Source organism: Dermacentor variabilis, chromosome 2 (assembly GCF_050947875.1).
Source record: "Dermacentor variabilis isolate Ectoservices chromosome 2, ASM5094787v1, whole genome shotgun sequence".
Taxonomy (NCBI): Eukaryota; Metazoa; Arthropoda; class Arachnida; order Ixodida; family Ixodidae; genus Dermacentor; species Dermacentor variabilis.
Window position 1 is genome coordinate 126,972,516 of NC_134569.1, and position 23,382 is coordinate 126,995,897.

General features: G+C 49.7%; 1 protein-coding gene across 1 annotated transcript; it reads right to left on the reverse strand.

Moving 5' to 3' along the window:
- Positions 1 to 4,271: 4,271 nt before the first annotated feature.
- Positions 4,272 to 6,059, reverse strand: LOC142570444 (uncharacterized). The gene has a single exon (XM_075678828.1). It carries the CDS (start codon positions 6,057 to 6,059, stop codon positions 4,272 to 4,274), a length of 1,788 nt encoding a protein of 595 aa, XP_075534943.1.
- Positions 6,060 to 23,382: the final 17,323 nt, after the last annotated feature.

Genomic DNA, 23,382 nt, shown 5'->3' on the forward strand with positions numbered 1-23,382 from the left:
TCTTCTGTGATCACACACTGACTGGACAGCGTTACGTGTACGAAATTTTTGAAGGAGTGTGGATGAGTTTCTCAGCGATGTCCAGTTGTCACGTCTTCCATTTGTGTGGTACCAGCCAGCGCGCAGAAGCAGCCGAGCACGAAACTGGCTGGATGCGAATTTTCATGCGCAATAGATTGGAAGGCACGGGCCTGTAAGTTGGCCGGCTAGGTCACCTGACCTCCCTTCACTCAATTTTTCTTTGTGGCTATGTGAAAGATCGTGTTTACATGATCGAGACGGGCGTCAGATAAGCTCAAGACAAGGATAACGGATTTCTGCCCTAGAGTTCCGGCGTCGGTCATCAAGAAAGCCACTGAAGATGTTATAAAACGGACACAGTACTGCGCCGCTGCAAAAGGAGACCTATTCGAACACGTCCTCCAGGCAGCAGCTGGCATTCAGCGGAGCTTACGAATTCATAGATAATAAGGGTACGCTGAAATCTGACGTTCTTTTGTGTGTGCGTGTGTGCGTGTGTGTGTGTGTGTGTGTGTGTGTGTGTGTGTGTGTGTGTGTGTGTGTGTGTGTGTGTGTGTGTGTGTGTGTGTGTGTGTGTGTGTGTGTGTGTGTGTGTGTGTGTGTGTGTGTGTGTGTGTGTGTGCGTGCGTGCGTGCGTGCGTGCGTGCGTGCGTGCGTGCGTGCAGACACCCTGAGTGGCAGTCCGGCTCATTTAGCAGTGGTATATTTACTTTCTTGAACACATCGGTTTTGCCTTTTCTCTACACGTTGGTCGCTTCTCGGTCTGTTTATTTCGCTTTTATTTTTTGACACGAACCTGTTTTTGCAGCACGTGTACAATTTCAGGAAAAAAATAAGTCACTTTAATTTGGCTTTGGTCCGAAGCAAGTTTCTGGCGCGAAATACGGCGTCGGGCGCACTGTTTCGACACGGTGCGAGCAAAGCCGGGATTTTGAAACATGCTATGCCTATTACATTGCTTTTCGCGTTTCGTACGTGGTCAGAGCGGCACTTAATTCGGCCGTGTTATCAAGGGGCCTTTGTTATCAATGTGATCAGGCGGCCTTTAGAGACGGATAAGTGCGACGTAGAAATGAGAGCAAGGAATAGCTGCGAAACGCGAAACCCGCTGTTGGTGCTCCTTCCGTACCATTGTCAAGGCGATGCGCTGTCTCTTCGTGTTTGCGACAGGCAATGCAGTTTCTTTCGATCAGCTTATTTGAGGGCGCTGCTGGGTGCAGGTGGGAGCGCACTCACGTGGTATTTTTCATACTTGGTGAGGTACGTTTCTCTGCCAGTCGGAAAAAAAACACATTGTACGAAATTACGTCGCTGAAAACACCACAGTTAGGGGTGTCCATTTTGGGGTGGCTAGAAATGCCGCATTGACACTTTAAAAATTATGACAGTACTTCTCGAGTTAGATAGTTGATTCCAATTACCGAATTAAATCTCAGTCACGAAAGAATTACTGGCGGCTACTCGACTTTACTGGAAACAATAGAGAGTTTTAGTTTAGGGGACGCAAGCGGCTTGCGTACGCAAGAACTAGGGGCGACGGTACTGCGCATGCGCGGACCCAGACGTAGGGCTGGGCGCATGCTCAGTACCGTCGCCCCTAGTTCTTGCGTACGCAAGCCGCTTGGGTCCCCTAAACTAAAGCTCTCTAATATGCACTAGGTTTTCTTCGAGTAACGCAACTGCTCTTTTTTAACGTCTTGGTGCATGATAGTTGGGGAACACTGCATAATTCACTTCGTAACCAAAATGAGGCCAAGCCGGATTCACTCGAAATCATATCCAACAGCAGCCATGCGCAGCAGCGCTTATACTCGGACTCACAGAAAAAGAGAGAGGCCGCAGTTTCGCCGGAAAGGCGAAGCAGTATTAGTGATAGCCAAGTACGCTAGAATTACACGAAGGAAGATTACACCACCGAGAGGACTCAGGCTGTGAAATTAATGTCTCCTAAAGGTCTTGTATATATACTCAACGCCGTCACTTCAGCGCTCAATTCTTCGAGCTCACACAAAGTTTCTTATATATATATATATATAACAGACAAAAGGCCAGTATAGCGCATGTGCGCATACGTGCATGGCAGTGCTATAATAGCTATGGCAATAAAACATTTTTATTGTTCAGCTTTTTAGGAGGCCTTGTGGCACTGGGCCTAGTCATCGGCCAGAAACCAGTGGACCATGGCGGCGTCTTCAACGAGCTGGACGGCCTGTGGTTGTTCTCCCAGGTCCGAGCTGAGCAGCACGGTCTCCCACTGCTCAGCGCTGGTCATGTTATCGTATACCTATAGCTTTCTCTTAGGGTAGTCCCAAATCGTATGACCTAAGTTAGCTTTTACATTGCAAAACTTACACGATTCTGAATATTGCCCCGGGTAGCAATAGATGTAGGCCACCGGGTTCGGGTAGGTATTTGTTTGTAGAGACGTCAGGCCACAGCTTGCTTCTGAGTGAGTGACGCGTACCGGCTGCTCTCTGTAATTTGTAGTGGTTCGTAATTTCACTATAGATCACCATGCGGTCACTCCTCGACCTCAGAAATCATGTTTTTTAACGAAAGCCCATTGCCATAGCCCACATCACTACCTAGTCAGCGTCATTATTTTCGCACCTATATATTCTACGTCACTTATAGCGACAGGTTTTAGGCCCTTTTACAGCCATGTCACATCTACCATGATGAATTCATTGTGCACGACATCCATAATACATCGTTAACATCACCACTTGTCATGGCGCTCTTTGGCCAAACCTGGCCCTTGCGCCATAAAACACCACACATCATCATCATCCTCGACCTCAGAAGAGACGACTCATCTGCTTGGCGTGCGAGTCCTCGAGCTACGTGATGAGCTGCCTCGTTCCCGTGAGGGAGGAATGCGCTGGTGCCCATAGTATTTGTATTGATCGAAAATTGGGGTTCGTCGTAATCATCTTTAGTGCTTGTGAGGATATTCGTCCTCTGGCCAAGTTGCGTACGGCGCTCTTAGAGTTGCTAATGATGACTGGAATTAGTAGAGATAATCGCCATCGCAATGGCTGCCTCTTAATTCTGCTACTTCAGGGTTGTCTGTCGCCCCGTGCGGTCAGCGTCAACTGCCCTCTCTTCTCTGTACTCTGCAGCATCGACGTACTCTGCAGCACGTCCTGCAGGTCGCTATATTTGCATTCTATGTGCTTCACTCTAGCTTCCCGTCTCTCTTTATGGTGAGCAGGGTGCATGCTCTTTGGTAGTGGTGGGATCCTTAGGCGCTCTCTTTGGCACTGAGGTATGCCCACTTTGGCGCTGTGCTGCGCCTCATACCCTATTCATAGTCTGTACAACATACTGCAAGTAAAGTGCAATAATAGCCTGACAGAGGGGGAACATGAATATGTCGCGTGAGTGTCAAGCTCATGTGTCGTGTTCTTACTCTGCGTGTGTATTTACCCCCCTTTACTTGCAGCACTAATGTAAATCCGGTTGTGCTTACGCAAACTTCGCTCGGCTGAAATTTCTACAGCTTCCCGTGGTCTATAGCTCATTCGGCGCAGCGCACGCAAACGCTATGGAGGAAGGAAATAACGAGGAAGTACCATTATGCATAACATAAACGAAGCCAAGAAATGTGGGCCCAACACTTGATTATGTTGCGGTAGGTTCTAGCGTCTTCCACCGCTGCGCTCAGCGCACGCTCCCCTGAAGAAAAAAAAAAAAAAAAACGGATGTGACCGCAACGTGCAGCTGCCGCACGTTGCGCAGAAGACAGTAAATGCAAGCTCATTGCAATAAACTATCGAAGTTGCGCAATCATATCTGCACGTTTTGTGCGCAGAATGGTTGGCAAAGCTCCCCAACAAGTGCGCATCGATTAAAATCTACCGGGAGCCATGCATTATGAACCAAGTGCGCCGAGCGCAGGGTCACGAGAAAAGGCAAAGCGGATGGCATCACGCAGAGTTGGCTTGCGAAGGATGGCTGCGGCGCATCATGCACCCTCCAATAGCTTATTTATTTCCTCCATGGCAAATGCCAGCTCTCCTGGCGACTGCTATCAGCTCATCAAGATTACACGTCATGCATGAAAAATGTCGGTTCATATATAGTACACTATGCAATAATAAAAAAAAAGAGCTAAGCTTCCCTCAAATTATCAAAATTGACATCGCCATTTTAGTTATAAAGCAGCAATGCTACACATACTACATACTACGTGTGTAAAGCACGCGAATTAGCGCGCTATAGTCTTTTCATGGCGGCAAGGGCGTCCTTCAGTGCGCAGATTTACCTGCATTCAGTGGCTGCGGTCTGCAAGTGCAAACCTTCTGCCACCTGCTCTCTGGCAGGCACTCGGTCTGGTTTCTATACCAGTCCAGTCTCTGAAGAAAGTCCACGTGGTTCTCCTGCGAGTTCGACTCGCCGCGCAGCGCTCCGTACACCTCGAAGTGGGCAGTCGGCCTCGTGGTTATCGAGACGCGGAGCAACACCTTGCCTGCCACGTGACCTCCGAGCACCGACGATTCGTTGACGCTGTCGAGCTCGTACACGACACACCGGCCGGGAAAGTGCAGTTCCGCGAGGGCGTTGATGTAAGACACGGCGTAGCGGGCGAACGACAAGGTCACTTGCTCGTTCCCGAGGTTGCGGCTGGCTCCGAAACACGCGCAGAATTCCGGCGGCACGAAGGCGTCCGCGCATGTTCTCTCGGGCGGTATTCGGCCCGTGAGGCTCAGCCCCTTGTTCGTGGAACCGTTCCCGAGAACCGGGAGACTGGACAGCGCCACCAACGTGGCGTGCACGTCGTAATGCGTGACCAGACGACGCTGGTTAACCTCCAGCTGCACAGCGGCTTCCGGGTGCTCTGACAGGAAGCGTTTGGGAAGCGCCAGTATGCATATCGGGTTCTTGTCTTCAAAGCGACCGATCTCGCCCATCCTGAACGGGCCAATGCGAGGGCCGTGGTCGCTCACGAAAAACAGTGCCGTGTTCTCGAGCACGCCGTGCACGGAGAGTTCTCGGAGAAAGGCCTCGAGTATTCCGTCCATGAGCTTCAGCCCGTTTAAGTGGTCGTGAGTGAGATAGCCAAGCCACACGAACGAGAACATCGGCTCGTGCCGGTTGATCTTCAGCACCTGGCCGACGTAATCGATGAGCGCCTTCGTCTTTAATCGGGATCCCATGCAGTAGCGCTTATCGGTATATATATCATCCATTAGCCGCAGTATAGACGTGGAATAGTAGTCTGCAGGCGCGCGCGCGAACCCAGAGAAGTTCGGGTATGTCAGGAGGCCGTAGTGAGGCATTTCCTCGAGGAACAGTGTGGTGTAGCCTCTGCTCTTGTACAAATTCCAGACGAACGGAAGCCCCTCGACCGTCTCGGAGCGAGCAATAAGGCTCTCTGCTTCAGGGCCAGCCAGCCCGGTGAGCAGAGAAATCAGGTTTGGGAAAGTGTTGTCTCCGACCTTGTTGAACGCGAGATATTCGAAACTGCTCAGCTCTTCATTCAGGAACTTGCGCGTTCGTTCCAAATGACGGTGGAAGTTCATTCGCGATGTCGAGTCCACGCCCAGTATGAGGATGTTCATGGAACTGTTCATGTTCCGTGAGGAAGTAGCATATTTCGACGTGGGACCAGGGAAGGACCCGTTGCGCTTCTTCGGTCGAGGTACGAAGAAGTAGTCTTCGAAAAGTAGGCTTCCGTTCGTCTTGCAAGAGATCTGCATGTACTGTGCTTCTACTGGCCTCCCTAGAGGCAGCGGCACAAAAGGACCGAGCGTGATCGATGTGTCAGGAACTCTCGCGTTTTCATCCCTGAACACCTCTCGGTAGAAGCAGCGGATGTCCACTTCCGAGACGTTGTAGCCGCGACGAAGGGCCCTGGCGTCTAACGAAAACCTGTCGAAGTCCTGGACGAAGACAGTGAGGTTGCGGCTCGCACACACGGCTTCGTACGGGGCCTCCTCGACGAAATACCGCCGGACTATCCAGTGGTGAGGGTTGTACAGGGGCAGCGAACACCCGGGAGTCTCCAGCAGGAATCCATCGTAGTGAATCGTCATGTTCCTGAACACCGGCGTCAGCACGCGCACTTCGAACCAGAAAATTTTGAACATACAGAAAACGTAGATGACGCCAATAAAGACCACTTTCGTCCAACGCCTGAGTCGCAAGAGCCTCATTTTCTTTTCGGCAAACAGCGCATGGGTCCAGTAGTTGTCTTCTTCTTTCGCTGTTTCTTTTCACTCAGAGACTTATCAGGAGAATCGCCAATCGTAAACAAGGCGTCAAGGAAAAGGACTTGTGTAAGCTGGTACAGGCGTTTGTGCTCAGTAGAATAGTGTATGCGACGCCTTATATGAAGATGGACGCGACGGAGAAAGGCAAGGTGGAGGCTATGATTAGACAGGCGTATAAGGCGGCCCTTGGGTTGCCAACAATACTTCTACCGAAAGGCTGCTGGGATTAGGGGTGCATAACACCTTGGAAGAACTGCGGGAGGCACACTTGGCGATGCAACTCAGTAGACTTTCCAAAACGAAAGTAGGGAGGGATATATTGGAAGGGATCGGCATTGGAGTTGATCCTCCAGCTGGGGACATGAAAACTCAGGTGAAGCGAGAAATGCACAAAGGCTTGTACATAAAACCTTTACCTAAAAATATGTATCCGATACATCACGAGAACCGTAGGAAGTCAAGAGCCAGAGCTTTACATGCTAAGTACGGGAAGTACAACGGGGCAGTCTACGTAGATGTCGCCGAGTATAAGAACAAGGACGCATTTGCAGTTGCGGTGGTGGACGGGCGGGGACGCTTAGTCACCTCTGGACCAGTCAAAACCCGCTCCTCAGAAACTGCAGAGGAGGCGGCGATAGCGCTAGCTATAGGTAATACTGAAGCTGACCTGATTTTCAGCGACTCTAAAACAGCCATCCGAAATTTGGCGAGGGGCAGAATCTCTGTCACAGCGGCAGGATTACTAAATCGGGCCACGGGGCGAGGGACTGCGGAGGTGGAAATTGTCTGGGTACCGGCCCACTCTGGGAACCCTGGGAACGAGGCGGCTCACATGATTGCTCGAGGTTTCGTCAGCCGAGCAGGTGAGCCGGGCGTTCCAGGGAGGTCCACGAGAGATGGGCTGGTGTCCTTTCACGACATTACTAACCATTACAAACTTGAGCGGAGAATTTACCCTCCACCGGACAAGCAATTGGTGAAGGCGCAGGAAAGCGTCTGGCGAAGATTGCAGACGAGATCTTTCTATAACCCATACGTGTTAAACAAAATCTACCCGGACGTTCAGTCGGAATGCCAATGGTGCCAGGAACTGGCCATCCTATGACCACATATTATGGAGCTGTAGCATAGCGCCGCCACCGGCGGATATTATGCGTGATCCTTCTCTCGAGCAGTGGGAGGCCGTGTTGGCCAGCTCAGACCCGGTCGTCCAGACCAGGGCCGTGGAGTGGGCCACCCAGGTCGCCGTCAGCCATGAGCTGATGGCCATCTAGCACGGAATCGTCCGCACATGCGTTCTGACGAAAATAAAGTTTTTCCATCCATCCATCCATCCATCGGCGCTCACTTTGAGTTGAAGCCATAGGCAGCAGTAAGATAACTTCGCTTGCTGCTGCTGCCGCGTTTCCTCACGGTAGCGTTTTGATAGCAAGTGTCCGCGGTCATCGAGTGTGATGTGTTCATGTTTGCTGTGCGCACTGACACCATGCTTGTTAATTTAGTTAGCAAGCGAATGTTTACAAGTTGATAAGGCCGATAAAAGTACTATCCTTACTTCGTAAGGCTGTCTGCTGATTTGCTATTGCAATCGATGCTTCGCCTTTCGGGCGAAACTGAAACTTCTGTAACTTCGTGCGTATAACCAGGCTCGTGATCACGATCCTTTGTATATTATGCCTTTATCGATGAATGTTGCTTATGTACAGGCAACATATACTATAAACATACTTTCTTGCTGAATTTCGGTATTGAGTACGAATTTTCTGGCTAAATGTCTTCTGCCAATAGTGAATGACAGGAAGCAAATATCATTTGTGGGTTTAGAGCAGGAACATGATGATAGTGATGATGATGGTCATATTTTATGGCTCGTACTTACTATAAGGGAGATAGGCCGGTGATCGGGCAGCAGGAAGTAGCTCAGGAAACAAAGGACGAGGTAGAAGCTCGGCACGCGACTCACTTTCTTTTCGAAATTTTGTGGGGAAGCGGAGACAACCGACCATTTCTTGTCTTGTAGGTGCTTTAATGCGTAGCATTCTTTGGCGAATACCCCAGCTATTTTGGGAGAGAAATCATGCAAAATCGTGTCTGTCACGCAGAAAGTGTGACACCTTTCCCGTAGGAATACATAGGGCTCCACAAGATATACATGGGGTTGGCGGGGCCAACTTGAATTTGGGTGTGGGTCAACCTTAATTTGCTGGTGATATGGTGGTGGGCCAATCTAAATTTGGGGGTGACATGGGATGGGTCCAACCTAAATTTCGGGGAGATATGGAGGTGGGCCAACCTGAATTTGGGGGAGATATGGGGGCGGGTCAACTTAAAATTTGGGGTATGGCATAGTATGGGTAAAACTTTATTGAAGTCGTGCAGATCGTGAGTCTTCACGAAGCGGGTCGCTCCCACGTGGGAACCGGGAGGCCGAGCCTCTCGGCCGCATCGTGCGCCTGCTGGACAGCCCAGAGTTGGTCAGCCAGAAGAGGGCTGCGGAGAAGCGCCTCCCACCTGACCGGGCCAACCTAAATTTTGGGGTGGGCCTGCCTAAATTTCTCTCGGCCGCATCGTGGGCCTGCTGGACAGCACAGAGTTGGTCAGCCAGAAGAGGGCTGCGGAGAAGCGCCTCCCACCTGACCGGGCCAACCTAAATTTTGGGGTGGGCCAGCCTAAATTTCTCTCGGCCGCATCGTGGGCCTGCTGGACAGCCCAGAGTTGGTCAGCCAGAAGAGGGCTGCCGAGAAGCGCCTCCCACCTGACCGGGCCAACCTAAATTTTGGGGTGGGCCAGTCTAAGTTTGGGGCGTGCAAGCAGGGAAGGAAAAGCACAAGCCGAGCCAAAAACTGTTGCGCATTAGGAGACATTTCTCCGAATTTCTGTAATTATTTTTTCAGTAATAATAAAAAAATATTACTGCAAATGCCCCTTTGCAATGTTCGACTATATTTATCGGTGCCTGTGATCCTATATTTTGAAGCCTCTATTATTGGATTCAGCCACAGAAATGTTTGCCTGGCAATCCAAAATTACCTGATTGAACCTAATCGATTGCCATGCTAGGCTGATCGTCCCCCTCCTGACTATAGTTTTTTTAATTAATTTATTTATTCACCTATTATTAGATCCAGAAATTAATTCATGGTTTTCTTCTGAATTATTTTTTTCCTCCGCAAAAGTTTTACTTTCTAAGTTCTAACGTTCAAGTTGTGCATTGCTTTGGTTTTATCCACTAATTTAACCATCCGATTCACGGTCTGTCCGCCACTGTGGGTATGCGCCACAACCACTCAGGAGAACAACAATGACAACAGAACGGTCAGAGGAGACAGACCGATGCAAAATTTGCGGCTGCAGCTGTGTCATACACGTGATGTAAAGAAAATGAGATGCACACTGTTGCGACTAGGGTGGCGTTCAGGGCATGGAATCCGCCAAGCCCATCGACTACGACGTCAAGTTGTAGAAAATGAAGGAAAAAGGGTTTATTTAGCTTAGTTACACGGCTCTAGTGCGGAAGCCCACTCCATGCAGGGGCAAGTTAACGTCTAAGTTCACATCAGGACCCTCTGTCCCACTCTCCCAAAAGTCTGCTTTTAATCTCCTCGTCTTCCCTAGGCGAGTCGACTAGGGAATCTGAAGACTGTCCAGCAGCAAATCATCATCGTCGACTCTGTTGCGATACCACGCCCAGGCCATCCATAACCCGCAGCAGCTCCGCCTCGAAGAAACTGGTTTGGAATTTGTGGGAGAAAGAAATCATCTGGGCAAAAGAAATCATCCGGCGACAGCTGGCTGGTTTGTGGTAGCCCACCCTGTTCAGAAGTATGGGAGAGGCCTTTGCCCTGCAGTGGGCGTAACCAGGCTGATGATGATGATGACCCCGTTCTTTGCACGGTCTGCAAGGTGAAGGTCGGGCTCAGGGCCTTTCGTGGAAACTGGCAGCAGCGGGCTTGCTTGCCGTTATTCTTCGCTCAGCCTTTTATCCGGTTTATAGGTAAACCGGATAAACCGGATATAGGTTATAGGTATAGGTATAGGGCGCTTTTAGTCGTCCACGCCGCGCTGACGTCTGGTTAGGAGACGTGGTTGTTTGACACGTGGCAATCGTTCATTTAACACCCTTGGTGGTGTTGAGACGTAACAACACCTATGGGTCACATATGACGAGAGCTCTCTGTAAGAATTCCAAACGAAGTCATAGGTAGCTTGAGCTGAAGCCCACTTTCTGTTTTTTGCCTGGTGTCTTTCCCCAATTGCTGAAAAGGTTTTCGCAAAATATATATATTTTTTTCAACGATTATGCATCTTCTTGATGTGTTTTGCATATTTTTGATAGGAAAGAAACACTTTCTTCTGGTGCTTATATGTGCCGTCACTAAAGGGTTATATTGCACATTTCTTTCACTCCTACCCCAAATTAACTACGAATAGATTACGTAGCATACAGTTACGAGCCACCTCCTTGAACTATACGATGAAGACGACGATCACCGGTACGTTGCTAGCGTTCAGCCATCTTGGCCATCTCTTTAAATAGTCTGTTTCCAAATCGTGATTCTCTTTTCATCTATTTGAATATTCATCCTACATTCATTTGAATAGTCAGAATATTCATCCCGGATATGATGTCTGATGCATGAAAGTGGTTCAGCCATATCCTTGCCACCAGCTTTCGAGAAAGTTGATTCTAGTTTGATACAGGCCGTTATGTCGTCACGGACGACGAAACGTAACCATGAAGTGTTTCAAATACTTGCGAAATGACACGAAATATCCACGATATGCGGTATCAAAATGACGATCCTCCACACGATGTTGGATCTTCATCTCTGTTTTTACGCAAGGGCAAGTAATTTTGGTACCTCAAACAACAAGTGTAGGTGATTACTTTGTCCTGTACATGTAGAAGCTGTTCCTTACACCTAGAAGTGGCATTTAAACAAACAAATTTTTTTTCACGGACATCGCATGCGACGTACAGCTGTTTCGCTTGCCACGTACGGTGACGATTCCAAAGTGTTGCCCGGCTTTAGTCAGGCGAGAGCATGAGCTTAGTAAGAGCACGTAACAAGTGTATGGTCATCATTATTTATTGGCATCACCCTTTGAAACGGCGCGGTGATAACTATAGTCACTTAGCCTGCTTGATTTAATCAGGTATGCTACACATGATTTCAGTCTAGCACTTTTGTATGCGTCTCCTTAATGTTTTTCTCATCCTCAAAACTTCTCCATCTACCTTGTGCCGCTACCTATATGCCTGTAACGGATCCGGTCGTATCAATCTCCTGCCGGCTTTTTTTTTTACACCGATACTCTAGACGTTTCTTGCTTGTCTCGACTGCTGACCGGTGCACGCTTCATTTCGCTTTATATCTACGCGCTTGGAAAGTGTACGTTACTTACGGGTCCCACTGGGCGAATCCCTTAGCATTCCAATAGGATGGGCTGAGTTTTCTGGATTTTTGCTGCAGCGTACACATGCCTCACCTTGTTGCGAATATATTGTTGGGAATATCCCTTATAAGCGTCGTCTGGTAGTAAAAAAATAACAAGAGTTATAAAGCTCACCGAAAGCACGTAAACGTACAACTGCTGGCTTTTCTTATCAGTCAATTCCGCGACACGTGCTGCACAGATACGCGTATCTGGGCAGCATATGGCAAGCAACAAATTATTTCATGCTGTGAACGCAAACACTCAAATACGTCTTGCTAGCCTCCACAGTGTTGCATGCGGTGTTTGAAACAGAGATGACGTTAGCAGCAGCCAAACAGTCCTGCGTACACACACACACATACACAGAAAAAAAGAAAAGAAAAATAAAAGCTAGGAAGAGCCGCAGGAACAAGGAGTATATTCGCTTTAATAGAGTATAATAATGCTCTTGTTGCAGTGAAGATATTTAGGTAGCATTTGTTCTTTCATTGCCTAATTCCGTAAAGAATAGAATCGGGCACCAGAATATTGGAATATCTGTACACCGACCTTTTTATGCGTGCTGTCCTGTGTTGAGCTATTCGGCAAGAATGCAGCCATGGTCAGCAAAGTTCTGGAGTACTCAGAAAGAGAGATTCGCTTTAAAAAGCAGCAGCAGCACTGCTGATTTGCACCACTAGTAGTATTACCGATTTAATTTCCAGCAGAGATCAAGTGATCATCTGGCGATGAAGAGAGAGAGAGAATTTATTAAATTAAAGGCAGAGAGGTCGGCCTGGCCTGCTCTGGCCTGCTGTGCTCTGGCCTGCTACTCTGCACGGGGGAAAAAGAAAGGGGAAAATGAGTGATAAAACATGATGGTGAGGACAAGAAGAGGGGATGCACATATAGTAACCACATAACACAGTGGTTTCCTTAAAGTCTTGAGTATCTGTGGTCCGGTGCTCTTCAAAAAGCCCAGAACAGCCCCTGTATATATAGCTGTTGCTGCTGTGCGGTCACACACTGCGGAAAAAAAAGCATACTTTCAGATAATGTTTGCTTGCTAATGCCTGCTAAAGCAGAAGCCAACATCTTCTGCTGAATTGCGTAGAGAGCGCAGTCGTAAAACATATGTTGTAGAGTTTCAAACACTTGACAGCGCTCACAGTTCCGGCTGCCTGCGAGGATGTTAGGACATTCGTGGGCGTCGAGTGAAGGCGATATCCAAGCGAATCCGGTGAATCATGGCTTGCTATGGTTTCGCTTGACTTTAGCAGGGAGGCGAAAAGTCCTGCCAGAGCCTTATTTCACGCAGGCGCTTGTATCGATGGTCTAGCTGAGCACGGTAATCTGCCGTGCAATCTCGCATGAGCGCAGTCAACAGCTAGAGAGTTTACATCACTTCGCGAGTATGGTACGTTTACGTCAACGGATTCAGAAACAGCGGTTCTTGCTTCTGCATGAACTAGCTCGTGGCCGGCGAAGCCACAGTGACCAGTGACAATGAAGTGCTGCTGAGGGGCGACTATTGCTATAGTTGAAAACCTTTTTTTCTCTAATTTCATTTTGGGTTGCCTTTGCAAACTCTTTTCATTTATTTTATATTAGGCTTTATGCCCGTTATACCTCCAAGGTGGTGTGCCGGGTCTCCCCCAACTTTATTTTTCCTTTTCTTTTTCATACCGGGGGACATGCATAACAAGCAATACTGGCACATAATACTGGCCTCTTCTGGAGAAAGAATCAATGGCTTGCAGTGCAGATATTGAGTCAGAAAGTATAGTCCACAATGAAGTCAATGCTCGGACCTTAAGTTGCTGGGTGCCATCGGCCATCACATCTAGAGGGAACCCCGAGGTCGTGACGGAACGCTGACACTTGAAGAAACCTGACAGATTGTCACCCTAAGGTCGTACTTCCCGACAACGGAGGATTCTGTTGCGTTCCAAAGCGGCCATGCGCATGCTTTGAGTGTTCCCCGCGAGGCAGCCCCTTCATCAGCGCCCGCCTGTAGAAGACGACGGGGCCCGACACCGACGCGGACTGACTCGCAAACAAAGAAGCTCACTTCAAGGCGACAACCACCACCCTCCGTGGAAGCGTTAACGACCGCAAAGGCTAGTCTCATGACCCTGACAACCTGACTGTCAGGAAGAGCAAGGAAACAGTGTCGATGACTTTCGAGGAAGGAGCGTGAACCTCTGTTTCCAGATTGTCTCGTCCTTGCTTCTAAGGTTGAACATCAGAGGCGGAGTCCAGCAAGTTGCATGTGCGACCATGGGCAAGACCTTGCGAACAGTTCGACTATTACGATTGGCCGATGCACAGTCGTCAGATTCCCTCGTACAGTTAACTAGGGAAGAGAACTGTCTTAAAAGTGGACGCCCTTGGTGCAGGTGTGAGCCCAGACATGTAGTGAACTCAGACGTTTAAAGGGCTCCTACGTGGAATGCGCTCCCATATCTGGAGATAGTTGTGTAAATATGTAAAATAAACCCACTTCTCGATCGTTTCCTTCAACCTCCTGACTTAATCTCCTCACCAACAAACGATAGATGCGGACGATGGCGTGGTTCCGTTTAGCACGACGCGCTGGTATAGCGCAGGCCCGCTACCATGTTTAAGGCGGTCCGGCAGCGTAGGCCAGCGACCCTCTGAGTGACGCCAGAGTCCGAACCACAAACCACAGAACCGGATCACAACAGCACCTAGCTTTCAATGTGTTCATTGGACGGAGTGGGCGGGCCTATTTCGAAGGCAGTGCACTCGAGAGGCGTTAGTGGGCTGATCTCGGAGTGATGCGTAATGAGTGTCCGTATATGGACGCACCAAGTCATTAGCGTTAAAGCACGTATTGCCATCAGTCACACTGAGGTTGTTTGCATTATCCATGGAAGAATTAAATGTACTGATGACGAGATAGCTTTCAGTTAGAACATTCAGTTGTATTCATAGTTTTGGTATAGTCTTCCTAATGCGGTTTGCGTACGTTATTCAAACGCTCAGGGCCAATTTAATTTGTGCATGTGCACAGAAAAAAAAAAGCGACGATGTATGGCTGTATCGGCCTACCGCCGCTATAGACGTTGCTCCTCCGTTTAAATGGCACATCGCTGACATTCGTACTCGATACACTTGCGTTTTCATTCAAGGTTTCAAGTTTTCATTCAGTACGCACAGTGGCCAAAAGTGGCAGCCAAAATAAAATCTTGCAGAACCATGCAGTTGGGTAGCGATGAGCGGCGTAGCTCAACGTTTACCGCCATGCCTCGTGGAGCAACGGGCATGATGACAATGCATTCGAGAGAGAGAGAGAGAAACAAGGCATGGAAGGGCCTTCGGTTTGCTACCCTGCACGGGGAAGAAGAGATGAGGGATTAAAAGAAGAATGCATTCGAGGAATATTAAGTACTATATCAGATAATCAGTGTGCCTTTACTTTAAATACTTACTTTTCTTCTACATTCACCACAGAAGATCAGGCTGATCTGCCAGATGCATCGGATCTGAATTACCAATACCAATTGAAATAATACCAATTGAAATAATAGTAATAGTAATAGTCACCAATTGAAATAATAGTTGAAGGTGTCGCGTGCCTGATAAATAACCTCAAGCTCGCCACATCCTGTGGCGTTGACGTCATTAATTCTAAAATTCTAAAAAAAATGTCATAGCATCTACTAAAATTCTGTCTCATATCTTCAGGCAATCTTTAGAGACTGGACTGCTGCCTTCGGATTGGAAGATAGCGAAGGTCAAACCCATATTTAAGTCAGGTAATAAACACGCACCGGAAAACTACGGTCCATATCATTAACACCTATGTGCTGTAAAAAGCTAGAACGTGTAATTGCATCAAATGTCTACAGTCACTTGGAAGCCAACAAATTTCTGCCGTCCGGCAAGCCGAAGAGACCTCTTGGTCCGGAACTGGAACTGCAACGGCTTTACCGGCAAGAGAGCGGTGCTGCAGCAACACTTGCAGCAACTAACGAGGAAACCAGACGTCATAATGATTCAAGAAACACACAGCGAAGAGACGCCGAGACTACCGGGCTACCGGTCGGACCACAGCCCGCCGAGCAAAAGGGACACGTCCAAGGGCAAGGGCAGAGGGGTCTGCACTTCGTTAGGAAAGGGATCAGGTTCATGGAACACGAAATGATCGGCAGAAGCGCCATCGAACGCTGCACGGTGGAAGTAATCACGGGCAAGGGGAGGAGGGAGAGCACTTTCCTGGTGAACGTCTACAGCAATCCGTCCCACGGACAACAGAAATTCAAGGCACTATGCCACAAGGCGAGTTCAGTCGCGGGGAGCAATACGCTAGTAGTGTGCGGAGACTTTAACGCTCCGAGCCAAGACTGGGGCTGCCACGGAACGACGGTCAAGGGGAGAGAGCTGATGCAAGACGCCACCGACGTGGGACTGAACCTAATCACGGATCCGGCCTTTCCCCCCAGGATCGGCACATCGGTTACGAGAGACACCACTCCGGATGTTACCTTCGTCAAAACCGACGGAGGATGGAGAGAAGCAAAATGGAGAGACACGGGCCATGAGCTGGGCAGCGATCACTACATCGTGGAGGTCGTCGTACCGCTCGAAGGCCAAAGCAACAGCGGCATAAGGAAGCGTCGCATTACGGACTGGGACGCCTTTCGAAAGGCGCTACCTGCGGTGCAACTGGACATTACGGACATCGAGCAATGGGCGGCCAACGTCGTTGAGACGACGGAAGGAGCCACCAAAGAGCTGGAGACGGACGAACGGATAGACAAGATGGACAGTCGGCTGGCCCACCTGATAGAAGCCAAGCAGTCCATAAAGGCGAGGTGGCAGAAGCTACGAACCAACCGAAGTCTAAGGAAGAAGATCGCCGAGCTCAACAGGCAGATCGAGGTCCACTGCAGGGTGCTATGCACCCAACAGTGGAACAAGGCCTGCAACGAAGCCGACGGACAGATGCACAAGGGCAAGGCGTGGAACATGCTGCGGCACCTCCTTGAAGAAACCAAGACTAAGGGCCACCAACACAACAACCTGGCCAGGATCCTACACAAGGCAATCTGCGAACACGGGGAAGACGAGGTCAAGGGGCGCTTGGACGCCAAGTACCTACCGACCACCCCCACGGAAAGACACCCGGATTACGAAGGCAACGAGAACGAGACGCTAGATCGAGACATCCAGACGTGGGAAGTCAGAGTTGCCCTGCAGCATCTCAATGGCAGGTCCGCCGCGGGTCCCGATCGAGTGACCAACAGAGCGCTCAAGAACCTCAACGAAGCGGCCATCGAAACGCTCACGAACTTCTACAACAAGTGCTGGCAAGAAGGAAGGCTGCCCAAGCAATGGAAAGCAGCCAAGACGATCCTCATCCCCAAGCTTGGCAAGCCGCCCAAAATAGAGAACCTCAGGCCGACCTCGCTCACTTCGTGCGTGGGAAAGGTCCTCGAGCACGTTCTCATGAACAGGTGGCAGCGTTACCTGAAAGAATCGGAGCTTTACCCAAATTCCATCATCGGGTTTCGGAAGAAGCTCGGGACGCAAGACGCCATGATCTTACTGAAGAACGAGATCATCGACGATACGACGGGCACCATGGACAACAGGGTAATACTCGGGCTGGACTTGCAGAGCGCCTTCGATAAAGTGAGGCAGTCGGCTATCCTGGCCCAAGTATCCAGGCTAAACATGGGCAGAAGGACATACCAGTACATCAGACTTCCTGACGGAACGGACCACCTAAATCTGCGCGGGAGACCTGCAGCTCGAAGAGAAGAAGCTGGGCAGCGTCAGAACTCCGCAGGGCTCGGTGATCTCCCCGCTACTCTTCAACCTCGTGATGATCGGGGTGGACAACCGGCTAGAAAGAGTAGTGGGAGTCCGGCACACCATTAAATTAAATTATGGGGTTTTACGTGCCAAAACCACTTTTTGATTATGAGGCACGCCGTAGTAGAGGACTCCGGAAATTTCGACCACCTGGGGTTCTTTAACGTGCACCTAAATCTAAGTACACGGGTGTTTTCGCATTTCGCCCCCATCGTAATGCGGCCGCCGAGGCCGGGATTCGATCCCGCGACCTCGTGCTCAGCAGCCCAACACCATAGCCACTGAGCAACCACGGCGGGTTGCGGCACACCATCTACGCCGACGACGTTACGCTATGGGTACCGGGAGGAAGCGACGGACACATCGAGACAACGCTGCAAGAAGCGGTCAACGCCATCGAGGAGCAGCTGGGCGGGTCTGGACTCATTTGCTCTCCGGCCAAGTCAGAACTGCTGGTGATTCCACCGACAGGAGCGGGCAGTAAAAGAAAAAATATGGAAGTCAAGTACGAGCGTCCCAAGATCACGGTCAAGACAGCGGGAGGACAACTAATACCGGAAATCGAGAAGATTCGAGTGCTCGGGCTGCTCATCCAGCGAAACCGAGTCAACGGTGAAACGGTCAACAAGCTCGCGGGAAAAGCGGCCGCAGCAATGAGACTCATCAAGAGGGTGCCCAACAGAAGAGCGGGGATGAAGGAAGAGATCCTGACTAGGCTCGTTCAATCCTTCGCAGTTAGCCACATAACGTACTTGGCCGCCTTCCACAACTGGAGGCCTAGCGAACGTAACAAGACGCCACTATACGCAAGGCGTATAAGGCGGCACTCGGTCTCCTCGGGACCACGAGCACCGAAAAATTCATGGCACTGGGAGTACACAACACGCTGGACGAAATAGCCGAAGCACAGAGAACGGCGCAACTCGAGCTTCTATCTGAAACGAGAACCGGAAGACAGATACTGCGGGACCTTGGCCTCGAGCCGAGGGAAGGCAAGCAGCAGAAAGACGTACCTATACCGGATAGCATCAACAGAAAGCTCAGGGTCTGCCCGATACCGAGGAACGTGAACCCGGAGTACAACAAGGAGCGGAGGTTGGCGAAGGCCAGGGCTCTCGTAGACCTCCACGCCAGAGAAGAAGGCGCCGTCTATGTGGACGCGGCGGAGTATCGAGGGGGCAGCGACGCATACGCGGTGGTGGCTGTCGGGGCATCGATGGGTGCAACGAAGACCGCGGCGAGCGTCCGGACTCGAGAGGCGCACTGAGCGGAGGAGGTGGTCATCGCCTTGGCCGTCTCCGACCCCGGATGCACTACAGTGTTAACTCTAGAACGGCAGTGAAAACTACGCCAAGGGTAGGGTATGTGAGGCCGCGCGCATAGTGCGCAAGGCCGAAGACGTACGCAAAAGTGCTGTGGTGATCAAGTGGTTTCCGGCCCACATGGGCAGTGACGTGTCGGAACGCGGGAACGTGAGCCACAACGAGACGGCCAGCTCGGCCGCGCGAGGACTAACCAACCGCGCAGCTGCAAGCACGGCCGATTCGGAGTGTTGGTCGCGGTGCAGTGCCAAGGACAAGATGACCACCTTCAACGAAATAGTGAAGTGGTACAGACTTAACAGAGAGACTATGCCGCCACCTCACCCGGGGCTTACCCGGAAGGAGGCAGTGTTATACAGGCAATTACAGACGGGGGTCCCTGCTCACCCCGGTACTAGCTAAGCACGTGTCCGAGCGTGTACGCGAGTGACGTGTGTAGACTGTGCGCGAAAGAGAGAGCCACCGCGGCTCACATCCTTTGGGACTGTAGCATAAATCCGCGACAAGCCAGCGAGAAGACGACGATCCCGCCGCAGATATAGGCTGCAACGAGGAGCTATGACAAAAGAGACACAACTCAAGGCCGTCCAGCAGGTCTCGGCAGCTCTAGAGAGGCAGCGACCGCGCGAAACCGAGGGGAAGGGGGGCAGCACCCCTAGGAAGGGGGCGGCGGCCCTCTCGGACCCGCGGAAGTAGCGAGGAACCAAGACCTCGAGGAGCACAACGCACGAGACTGACGTAGTGGCCGCGTCGCGGTAAAAGCTTGGCCTCCCTGCGTCGAGGGAGCCTAACCGACTCTGCAGGCAATTTCACTAAGGTTGTTCTCTCCCTCTCTCTCTGGGCAGGGCATGTAATGAGGAGGGAAGGTAACCGATGGTCATTAAGGGTTACGGAGTGGATTCCAAGAGAAGGGAAGCGTAGCAGGGGGCGGCAGAAAGTCAGGTGAACGGATGAGACTAAGAAGTTTGCAGGGACAACCTGGCCACAATTAGCACATGACCGAGGTAGTTGGAAAAGTATGGGAGAGGCCTTTGCCCTGCAGTGGGCGTAGCCAGGCTGCTGCTGATGATGATGACTAACAAACAAGGAAATAATTAATTGCACAATTTGCAAGCTTGGTGCACAATTTCTCGCCCCACCCAGCCTTGAGACTGCGGCACGCAGCAGGTAATGGCACGCAAACTCGTGCAGCAGAACACATGGATTTTCCCTAATCCGCAAAGAAACCGTTCTTTAAGCTTGCTGCGCTTTAGTTGTAACATTCTTTGTGCGTTTGCACATTTCAGTGACACTTTACCTTGAATATTCGCCTTTCGGCTGAAATAGGTAATCCTGCGAGTTAGGCTTGCCCGCTTGCTAACAAAGCCAACAATAGTACGTAGACAAGAATAAAAATCTTTCTTTCTGTACACTCGTACAATTTTGTATACTTTTGCTTTTGAGTTGGTTCATGCCAATATGCGCAACAATGGTTTCTGTCAGTAAATAATACAGCTCAAAGTTTTGATATTTAATGGCAGTGACCCTATTCCGTTTGATGACTTAGCAAGACTAAGTGTACACTGAAGCAAATTCAGCAAAAGAAAGAAAAAATATAACAATAATAAATTCAGGTTTATGCATGCTGAAACGTGCCGAAACATGCGTGCCGAACGGGGAGGCGTTCTACTCCGGCGGCGGCTGCTTATATGGCGCGGCCGCACGGGCCCCATCTTGAAAGCGATCTGCGGCGAGTACTGTTGAGACTTGGGGTAGTGTTTAGGCAAGGAATCGTTCGTATCAGATAGACGAGTACGTCTGGCAGTCGATAAAGCTATTATGCTCACTTGGTATAGCTGTATAGCTGTAGTATATCCAATTTACTATCGCAATTGATGCTTCGCCTTTCGGGCAAAATTGTGACTTTTGCTTGGTTGATCTTAATTAATTAAGCGGAATATAAAAAAGCCTCTAAGGAGCGCCACATGATGGCAGACTATATGCCGTTGGTTTCATTCAACTGCAGCTAACCACTTTTTTAAAATCTTTGGTTCAAGTTAGGTGAAACACCCTGTATAGTGACCAGAAGATTAGGCAAAGTGCCTATTTTTCCCTTACGTCTTTATCGTGCCTATTTAGGTCGTACGCACCAACTATGGGTACAGAAACATTTTAGTGGAGCTTATATTGTGCCTACGAATGCCTTTTTTGATGTTGAAGCCAATATTAAATTTTCAATTTTAGTTTTTTTTTGTCCTGGACTTGTTTTGTTCATAATGTTATAAACCGCTGATAACTTCGCTGTTGACAGCCGATTATTACCACGCACAAACACTTTGCCGGTGCAAAGGCAGTTTGTTATCAACAGCTTTGTAGCAGACGAAAGCATCAGTGTGAGAAATGGTTCAAACTGCACTATGCGATGGCACACTTGAAGGTGACTTAGCATACCTGTGCGCTCACTTCACATTTTTCACTTCACGTTGAGAAACTTGAATGCTAAGGTGCAACTCCGACCTGAAATGTGGGGTTCATTTTGGACATTAACAAAAGGTTCGCCACCATCCCCTTAATGGACCTGTTGCTGATAGAGTTAGTTCAAAACTTCAATCTGTCGGGGACAACAATCCTGTGCTTTCGGTCCCGAAAGAACTGTCAGAGGTTCATTTCACAATTACAGAAGGCATTGGTTCATTGAATGCTCCAAAGTACATATTTAAACATGTGTCGCTAACTTCAGCATGTGTTGAGCGTTCCTTTTTTGCATACAACTACCAATACTCAGCAAAAAAAAATATGCACATCCAACGCAGTGTAGGAATCCATGTTACGCAAAGCTTTCTGTGCTGTTTGCATTCATTGACGGCATTTGGCGGTGATGTTGACGACATACGACAGGCTTCATGAGACGTTAAATGTTACCTTGCCTGCACCACTTGCGTTTGTCTATGTAGTACACAGAACACAGAGAGATGTGTCATTCATTCACTCATTCGACGTTCTCTCTCCCATGTTATGTTAGGTGAACTATCGCCATTCCTCGACTGCATCGGGACGGGATCTATTCCCTGCCTCGATCCTAACATTCTCCCTACCTCCTCCCTGGATTGCCGTTGCTGTTGCATGTGAACACGGAGGAAAGTCCAGCAGCTCCTGCAATGCGTTTGCGGGAGGCCACGCCTAATTACAGCGTCCACAGGGCACTGTTGTATCCCGCAGGGCATGTCAAAAGGCATTGTGGCTCCGCTCTACCGAAACGTCGTTGACGTCGCCTATCTCGTCACCCGCACCCCTGCCGTGAGCTCTATAGACCTCTCAATCTGCCTTTTTCATATTCCTGTGCGACCCTCTGCCTCACGCCACTGGAAACGTTTTGGAAAGGGGCCGGGGCTTTCGCCTGTTGGTTTGTGCATCTGTGCCCATGTTGAGTGTGTGTTGGTGTGCGTTTCGTGGACTTCAAATAATTATTGATGGCTTCTCCGGGGCAGCATGTCATTCTTGGAAGTCTTGTAGCACTCACCGACTACTGGGTGAGCAGGCCCGAGTGCGCTGGTGCTAACAGTGCTGCCCATAAGCGCACGCTGAGTGCCGTTTGGTGATGCGGCTGCCTTGTAATTTGTTGTGGCTGATGTCTGCTCTTGCGCTTCACTTTTTGTATTCCTTGTACACATTCTTTACAAACTTCGCTTATTTAAGAAGTCTCCGAGTGCAGCCTTCTACATCGGATTTGCCGAAGCGGTGCATTTGTCGACATCCATAACCATAGATCGACATTAGCTTCATATATTGTCGAAACGGTGCATCGTGATATGAAATAATGTCAAAACAGCGCAAAACATCTGCGCACATGAGCCGTGTTGTTTCACCCTGAAGCAAGTCAGTATGAACGCCCGGCATTAAACAACGGCAACTATGATCCAGACACATACAGGGTGTCCCACATAACTTGAGCCAACAATTTAAAAATTGAAGGCGCGTCGGAAGCGAACTGAACCGAGTGCATACTATTCGCAATAGCCTATAGTAATTCAGACATTTTTTTTGTTTTCCCCACAACTAATTAATTAAGTTCAATTACCCAACTTTTTATTTATTGGCTGAGGACCCCAAGTATGATACACAGATTTGTAGAGCTCCTTCAGAAACCACCGATCGAGTTGTTTCTTTTATGATACGTCTCACATAGTCCTTTTTTTTGGGTTGCAAAGAAAGCCCACGAAATATGAAAAAAGGCACGTGACGGAGCATTTGCGCAGTGGTATTGTGCTGCTCTCAAGCATGTTCGGTGAACAAGGTCGGCTGCATCGTGACTGGCGACGAGGAAGCAGCAGGGCGTTCTTTATCTCATCGGCAGCGCTCACCAAGCAGCATGCATTTTCGCCATCATCCGACGGGAGCCGACCTTAATTGTTCACCGAACACACGCTTGAGAGCAGCACGATACCACCGTGCAAGCGCTCCGTCACGTGGCTTTTTTGCAGCCAACTACTGCACACGTCTTCAATCCACATGATTCAATCCGGCACGATTGGAGCAGAGTGGGTTAGCAAAAAGTTGCATTTCTGGACGGCAAGACGGCAATG